At 44.6% G+C, this 8,278-nt stretch overlaps 1 protein-coding gene across 1 annotated transcript; it reads left to right on the forward strand.

Moving 5' to 3' along the window:
• The first annotated feature begins 6,106 nt into the window (after positions 1-6,106).
• On the forward strand, positions 6,107-7,063 carry LOC146021055 (olfactory receptor 10AG1-like). The gene has a single exon (XM_083154857.1). The coding sequence runs from the start codon at positions 6,107-6,109 to the stop codon at positions 7,061-7,063; it is 957 nt and encodes a 318-aa protein (XP_083010983.1).
• The last annotated feature ends 1,215 nt before the right edge of the window (positions 7,064-8,278 follow it).

Below are 8,278 nucleotides of genomic sequence, written 5' to 3' on the forward strand. Positions count from 1 at the left end.
CAGATGCCGGGTCATCACTGACCTCCGCTGATGTCGGAGAACCATGATGCGACGAGCGATCGCAATGTACAGTGACTGACTCAGCCCGCCGGTGTATCCGGGCGGCGGGTTACCATGACTACTCACCACAAACAACTGAAGCTGTAATCACGTCGGAGACGCAGACACGTCATGACGTGATCCCGTCCAAACACACCCATGGATACCGGACCCGCATAGGCCACTGAGATGATGACACTCAGTGGTGACGCATGGAGCGGCCGGTTACCATGGTTACTCACTAGTGATTCTCTTCCTGTAGACACGTCAGTAACGCACTGGCGTCATGACGTTTTCGTATCTACACACACCTACAGCTACTTGACTCCTATTGGCCACTGATGTGGTGACACATAGGAATTACACATAGAGACTTCAGCAGTGGGCGTCACACTGGATAGGGATTGGATACTAGTTTGAAACCATGTTTTTTGGCGCCAAAACGAGCAGAGCTGTGATTGGCCCTGAACAAAACACATCTAGTACTCAAACCCTCACAAGTCTTCAGGCAGGTTGGCCCTGAGGAAGCTTAACTGCGAAGCGCGTGCCGGCTAGCGGTGCGCAGGCAGTTCTGATTTGCTGTTTTATTATTTTTCATATTGTGCATTTTGATTTATGTATTAGCAGTGTACGTAGACTCCATAGTCCTTTTTAGGACTTCTACCCACTGATGTGCTCATTATAGAGTTACCCCTACTGGGTCTCTACTATCTGATATAGAGTTAATCTCTTGGTGGTATATATGCCTATACGGCAACTATTGGGCGATCAAATTACCCCAGAGTTATCTCTATGTGATATCACCAGCCGGTCCCTCACTGACTCATTTGGTGTCGAGATCTCTCCAAAATTTGTATGGAGTAGATACACTTTTATTTGAGTCAGTGCGATTACAGCTACAGTAGTGCCTGTGATTAGAATAAACACGGCATTTATATAAAAATTAGCACATCGTGCTGAGGATCAGGTAGCGGGAGTCATTTATGTATAGGGTACTTACCCGGATTGTGTCAGTATAAACACACACTATTATCTACGTCGACAGCTATTCGGTAGAATCTACCTGTTGCACTACCTATACCAGACTTAATAAAGATTGTCAGCAAACACCTGCCTGCCACCCCCAATTTTATGTGTGTATCCCTACCCTGTCTTTGTTATATGGTTTTAAATTTTCGCAGCCTTTTATAGAATAAACAATTAAAAGTTATATTTTAAGAATATTACTCTTTTCAGGTGCACCTAACCAAAAGGACATTCTTTTCTCTCTTTCTTTTTGCATGTCCATTAACTATGTCCTTAGGTAGCACTCCCCGTCGATACATATGCCATATTGTTACATAGGGGTCCTCTCTATACTTAATCTTGTGCGATCACCCCACAACCCTCCCTCGTCCCCGGTAAATGTATGTATGCTCACCCTTGGAGTTGGAATTCTCCAGCACTCGGTTGCCAGGTTTTAGTATGTAGAGATGGTGTCACCACTATTGAATAGTCCTGGTGCTCCTCTCGGCAAATGCCGGTGTAGCCTGCCAGTGGTTCAGTACGGATTGACCACACTGACCACTGCGGAAAAGGAGTAATTTTTAGGATGTTTTCATTCACCGGGTGCTTCGTTGAATAGGGGTTCAGTACACCTGATGTAATAGATATGGTGCTTGATGAGGCAGCTGATGGCCGGCAGCGATGGGGGGGGGAGGATGCGCTGCACTTCAGCTGACTCGTTGGGTCCAGATGACAGCGGTGAGCCAGTGAGTTTGCCTGTGCTGTTGTAGCTGCGGCAAGCGGGAATGCTGTACCTTGGCCCGCTAATGTAAAACGTAATTGGCGGTGACCAGCGATGGATTTCTGCGGCTGAGAAGTGAGGTCAGCGTGGGGTAGCAATCAGCCAGTAGCGTATAGATGTTGCGCTGCTACTGTGAGAGCGGTCCGACCAGCAGCGAGCGGGGATGCTATACCTTAGCCGGCTTGGTGTAGTAAGCACTCGGCGGTGACCGGCTCTAAGTAGATGCGACTGAGATGTTCAGATCAGCGTGTAGCGGCAGGTAGCCGGCAGCGTGTAGAAAGCTGCGCTGCTGCTGTGGAACAACAGAAGTCTGCTTGCGTGAATCTCCAGGTAAGAGTGGGTAGTGACGTCAACGCGTTTCGTCCCCTTCAGTCGAATGGGAACTTTTCGACTGAAGGGGACGAAACGCGTTGACGTCACTACCCACTCTTACCTGGAGATTCACGCAAGCAGACTTCTGTTGTTCTACAGCAGCAGCGCAGCTTTCTACACGCTGCCGGCTACCTGCCGCTACACGCTGATCTGAACATCTCAGTCGCATCTACTTAGAGCCGGTCACCGCCGAGTGCTTACTACACCAAGCCGGCTAAGGTATAGCATCCCCGCTCGCTGCTGGTCGGACCGCTCTCACAGTAGCAGCGCAACATCTACACGCTACTGGCTGATTGCTACCCCACGCTGACCTCACTTCTCAGCCGCAGAAATCTAGCGCTGGTCACCGCCAATTACGTTTTACATTAGCGGGCCAAGGTACAGCATTCCCGCTTGCCGCCGCTACAACAGCACAGGCAAACTCACTGGCTCACCGCTGTCATCTGGACCCAACGAGTCAGCTGAAGTGCAGCAGCTGATTGGCTGTTTTGGATATTTTCCCCACTTCAAACCTCTCCCCTGTGTGTCTTTGTGTGTAATGGTGTCTGCAGTATGCATTTTTCTTTATGTTTGTGTCTGTGAGTGTATCCAGGTGTGTCTGTACCCATGTGTACATCTGTGTATTTGTATGTCACTTTGCCCATGTGGCTGATATTGGCTGTGTCTGTGTGTGCCTTTATGTGTGTACATCTATACTGTAATTACATAGGCTGGGTGTCTGGATCCAGGGCAGATACACTAATACCCCTTTTTCACCACCACAATAATCCTAGTTATTGCCATGTCAACCCGGGTCAGTGGTTGGTGTACACGGCGGGGAAAAAATGGTTCCATGTTCCTGGGAATCTTACCCGAGTCCTGACCAGGAAATAGAAAAGAATGAGCAACTCTGAGTTTTACTGAAGGAATGACTCATGAACATGTAAAATACAGTATACACAAGTGAATAAAATAACATACAATTTGAACTCAGATAGACATAAAAAACAATGTATCGAAAATTGAAGGGTTTATACGGGCAGGTCAATACTGCATTTCTCTATTGCCTGAGCAATATCTCAAATGTAATGTGGGTGGAGTCTCATTTGGGGCCTAAGTGAACCCCAAACTCAGCATGGTCCAAATTTTCAAAGTGCTGGTCTGGAACAGCATGGAACAAATGGTGGCTCAACGTGTTTCGGTGTCCAATTGACACCTTCCTCAGGAGCAGTGTGTGACCAGGGTTGAACACAGGAAGGGACAGGGTAATGTTGCTGTGCAAACGGGTATCCCGGGCCAGTGAGACCCAGGACTCGTTCACTGTAATGTAGAAGCGGGATGGGGAGGGCGGTGTAAAAGAGGACAATAGCCATGTCTCACATGGGTGGAGCCAGGTCTAAAATCTCGGGTGTGACCCATCTTGTCAGTGTAAAAAGGGTATAAAGCAGCAGGACTCAGGGAATTAAGCAATATTCTGGTTGACTAATGGAGGGATGTAGCCTGATTTGGGGAAGAAGCAGGTCAATGAGAATTCATTTCTTAAAATCACTAAATACAGTACAAGTTTTATGTAGTCAGTGGCAAACGCAGGATTTTCAGAAGGGGGTTTCCAGAGGGGCGGAGCAAAGCACGGAGATGGACACTTAGGTGACCCAGTATATGCCGGGTCAGTTAAAGTATTATAGATAGACCAAATGTATATTAATAATAATAATAAATATATATATATATATATATATATATATATATTCAAAAACAAGAAGAGGTGCGCCTCATGATGTAAAACCGTATTTATTTTAAAACACAGACAAGTGCAGGTACACAGATCAATAAAGACTCGTACCAGGCGGATAACCGCTGTGGGCTGGTTACCACAAGGTTTGACATAAAACTCCCAGGCAATAACTCCTACCACCTTCCAAGGCGCCGCTGGATCTCGAACAGACTGCCGGCTAGCCACCAAGACAAGCAGCGTATCAGCGTGTAGGCGAACGTGGATGGAGCAGGAGAAGCCGGGTGCAAGGAGAGCTGTCGTCACTAGCCCTGCCCTAATGCATTTCGTATCCAAACTTCATCAGAGGGCGCCCTCTTCATCAGCGGCGCCTTGGAAGGTGGTAGGAGTTATTGCCTGGGAGTTTTATGTCAAACCTTGTGGTAACCAGCCCACAGCGGTTATCCGCCTGGTACGAGTCTTTATTGATCTGTGTACCTGCACTTGTCTGTGTTTTAAAATAAATACGGTTTTACACTATGAGGCGCACCTCTTCTTGTTTTTGAACAGATTACCCCTTTCACTCCCGGAGTCCGGAGTGCTTCTTGGAGGTTGCTGCAGTCTCACCACGGACTTAGTGTTTTCTACAATCAGTGGACTGTCTGATTGGTTACAGCTGGTGGTTGGCTATACACTAGCGCAGGTTTACCTATACCTTTGTGCTCATATATATATATATATATATATATACACACACACACATATATATACATACAGGGGCGTCAACAGCAGTGTAGACCCCTGGGCATAGCAATGTTTTGGGGCACCTACCGAGATCCTCCAGCGGTAGGGGTGGGGGAAGCTTTGATGTCCGCCCGGGTGGTAGGGGTATTATATCAACCGCTCAGCATGTAGGGCCTGGATCAGTAATTTCCACTAATTGCCCCTTTACTGCACAGATGGTGGGAGATGGGGTGGGAGAAGGGGGCATTGGTCTGAATGAAGGGGCCCTGATACATAACTTCCAGGGTGGTAGAGGATGTTTAATATGCAGAGGAGGGGTGTATAGTGGAGTGGGCTTATTATTCATAATTTTCTGGTGGGAGGACAGCTTGCTTGACTGCAGATATCTCCAGTTCCCAGAAATAGATTTATTAGATTTTAATGGAACTAAAAACTAGAGAATCCCACCTACCAAATGGTATTGGGGACTAGGGGATCAGAGTTCAGGAGGCAGAGCTATCTGCCAACGAGAATATAATAAAACTACATACCAGGTGTGTGGAGCTGGAGCAGTAACCAGCTGCTGGAAGGCTGATATCTCTGGTTTTGGGAAAAGTAGAGACAAGCTCCTAGTGTCCATCAAAGGGGGAGAGTCCCGGCTTTTGGAATATACCTTCAGAAAAACTCTAAGTCAGACAGAACCTGAAATATCTGACTGGGAAGAGCAATTAACAGGCTTGGATGGGGACCACTGATTTGAAGTCAGATATCTCCGGTTCCCAAGGGCCGATTTTTAAAATTCTCATACCCATGGAAAGAGGGGACCCTCAGCTTTCAGACTAGGGCCCTTAAACTCCTGGGGGGGTTTCTGGGTACTCAGAAACCCCCCCTGCGTGCACTACTGGTAGTGTTGCTGGCAATGTATATCTACTGTAAGCATGGTACAGTATATGTATTAATGTGCATTTGTTAACTTACACTAGATTTACATAAATAAGGGCTGATAAAGGTCTGCACACATCTTGGACTGAATGTAGAGATAGAAGAGAGATGGTCCCAGCACCGGTGTATGGCTTCTCAGCACCCTAGGTATCTTACTGCCCCCAACCCAACACTGCCACCAATACCCAATTTCCAGCGACACAAGTGAAATTGTGGAGGTGGCGTCACAGGTAACAAGTACAAAAAGGATAACTTCCTCATAGACATCCTTAATTTTGTGATAGACTCGGTGGTGCCGCTTAGATCCCGGCCTGCTAGACACCTGCCGAATGGTAGCGCCTGCCCTCGATTGCCCCTTAATTCACAAGTGAGTTGTAAGCCTGAAACACCAGCACTGTAATACTTCATCACCATCTGTTATATCTTTCAGCTGCGCGAATTAGAATTCCAATTGAATATCTAAAGTTTAATCAAGAAAATCAAGAAGCAAAATTTTAAATTATAACCTACGTCTCTAAATGTTTGCAGCTTTTAAACGTGAAAAATATATTGTAATGGAAAGAGGTAGTCAAACCAACATTACAGAGTTCTTCCTCTTGGGGTTCTCCGACCTCGCTCTTCCATTACAGGCCACTTTATTTACATTCTTCCTGACTGCCTACCTCCTCACTCTGGTCGGCAACGGTCTTATCATACTGACAGTATCTCTGGAACCCCTTCTCCAAACCCCAATGTATTTCTTCCTGAGGAACTTATCATTCCACGAACTTTGTTTTACCACCGTAACAGTCCCTAAGGTCCTGGAGAACTTTGTGTCTGAGGAAAGATCTATCTCCTTCATGTCTTGTGCCACTCAGATGTTTATTTTCTTCACCATTGGCGTGTCAGAATGTGTCTTCCTTGGGGTCATGGCCTTTGACCGATACATGGCCATTTGTCATCCACTAAGGTACACCTCTGTTATGAACACAAAAATGTGCTATCAATTGACAACGGGGTCCTGGGTTATTGGATCTTTGGTTTCTTTTGGGCAGACTATTTTCATCTTCAGCCTACCTTATTGTGGATCAAACCATATTGCCCATTTCTTTTGTGATATCCCTCCTCTTCTCAACTTGGCATGTGCCAACACATTCATCAACAAGCTCTCTGTCTTCATTGCCTGCATGTGTGGAGCTGGGTTCCCATTCCTGCTGATACTTTGCTCATACATCAACATCCTTAACTCCATCCTCCACATACACTCAGCAGAGGGACGCCACAAAGCTCTGTCTACCTGCAGCTTACACTTAGTGTCCGTTATCCTTTTCTATGGCACCGCCATGTTCACATATCTGCGCTTAGGTACCAATGGGTCAGACGAGAATGACAGAATGATATCTCTTTTCTATTGCATTGTTATACCTGCCATTAACCCTCTCATCTACAGCCTGAGGAACAAGGAGATGAAGGCAGCTTTACGGAAATTGGTTCTAAAGATCCCAATTGCAGTTAATGGTTACAATTATTGATCAATTACTAAACTCTTCCAAGATATAATCATAATGCAGTATTTTTTTTTTATTTCATTATATGAATATAGCCATGAATCCAAAAAATATATCACAATTTCTGTTTAAACTAACACCTAGTGCCAAGATACTACCTTTATTGGACTTGTCTAGAATAAATAGTTCAATATGGGCAAAATGTAGAGCTCGCATTAAATTGAACAGTTTTCACTATGAAAACGCCTGTGGTTTTGAATTAGCGTAAGGGGAGGGGGGGGGGGGCAATGTCCAAACTCTAAATTGCATAGCCATATAAAATATGTAGAGTATTTCAATGCTGTATGTAATACAGGTTGACTATACCGTATCTGGGCATCCCGTATCCGAATTATTCCAAAAAACATGTTTTTTTTTGGATTCATTTGAATATTTTTTTTTTTTTACCCCCTTGACCCTTTTTTTATACTTACCTAGTCCCCCGGCGTCCACGGCAGGCCTTCAGCTTCATCTCCATGGACACCGAGGGACCATCGGGGACCCACCAGGGGACAGGTAAGTATGTAATTTTTTTTCCAAAAAACGTAAAAATCCCTTATTCGGAATGCTCGTGGTCCCAAGCATTTCGGATAAGGGATACTCAACCTGTAGTAGATATTATTAATATATTATATTATATTTATATATTATATTATTAAAATTAAAATTAATAATAATAATAATAATAATAATAATAATAATAAAACATCACAACATGATTTACAGTATCCTGGTACAAACACAGCTTAAATCTCTCCCTTCTATTCACCAGTCTCTGTGTTATGAGTTGTGATAATTGCTGATATTATATGGAAAGGCTTACATAGATGGATATTAGAGATTACTCTGTTAGGCTGCAATTAATGAAATGTATTTATGTACATAGTAGTGTGAAGTGTACAGAGCAAGAACTCGCCAAAGCTGTTAGAAATTAATGGTGTTTTTCTGGTTAATTCATTCAGATAAACATACAAAAAACACCTTTTTTGTTCCGCACAAGATTCCTACCCCAGTAGTTCTGAGACCTCAGTAATTTGGGGGTTTTGATAAAGATATAACCAACTTCACATATGCATTTTATCTGTGATGAGTTTAAATGTTTTCATCACCCTGAAAGAATTCTGTGGTTGGCGGTGCTCCCATAGTCAGAAAACACATGTATTTACAAATGGAAAAAAAGAAGACTCTTTTTTTGGACAC

The sequence above is a fragment of the Crinia signifera genome, chromosome 7 (assembly GCF_055691185.1).
Source record: "Crinia signifera chromosome 7, ASM5569118v1, whole genome shotgun sequence".
In the NCBI taxonomy this organism is placed as follows: domain Eukaryota; kingdom Metazoa; phylum Chordata; class Amphibia; order Anura; family Myobatrachidae; genus Crinia; species Crinia signifera.

Bases quoted from the DNA above. Each gene is read 5' to 3' on its own strand.
- LOC146021055 (XM_083154857.1), top strand. From the start codon at position 6,107: ATGGAAAGAGGTAGTCAAACCAACATTACAGAGTTCTTCCTCTTGGGG.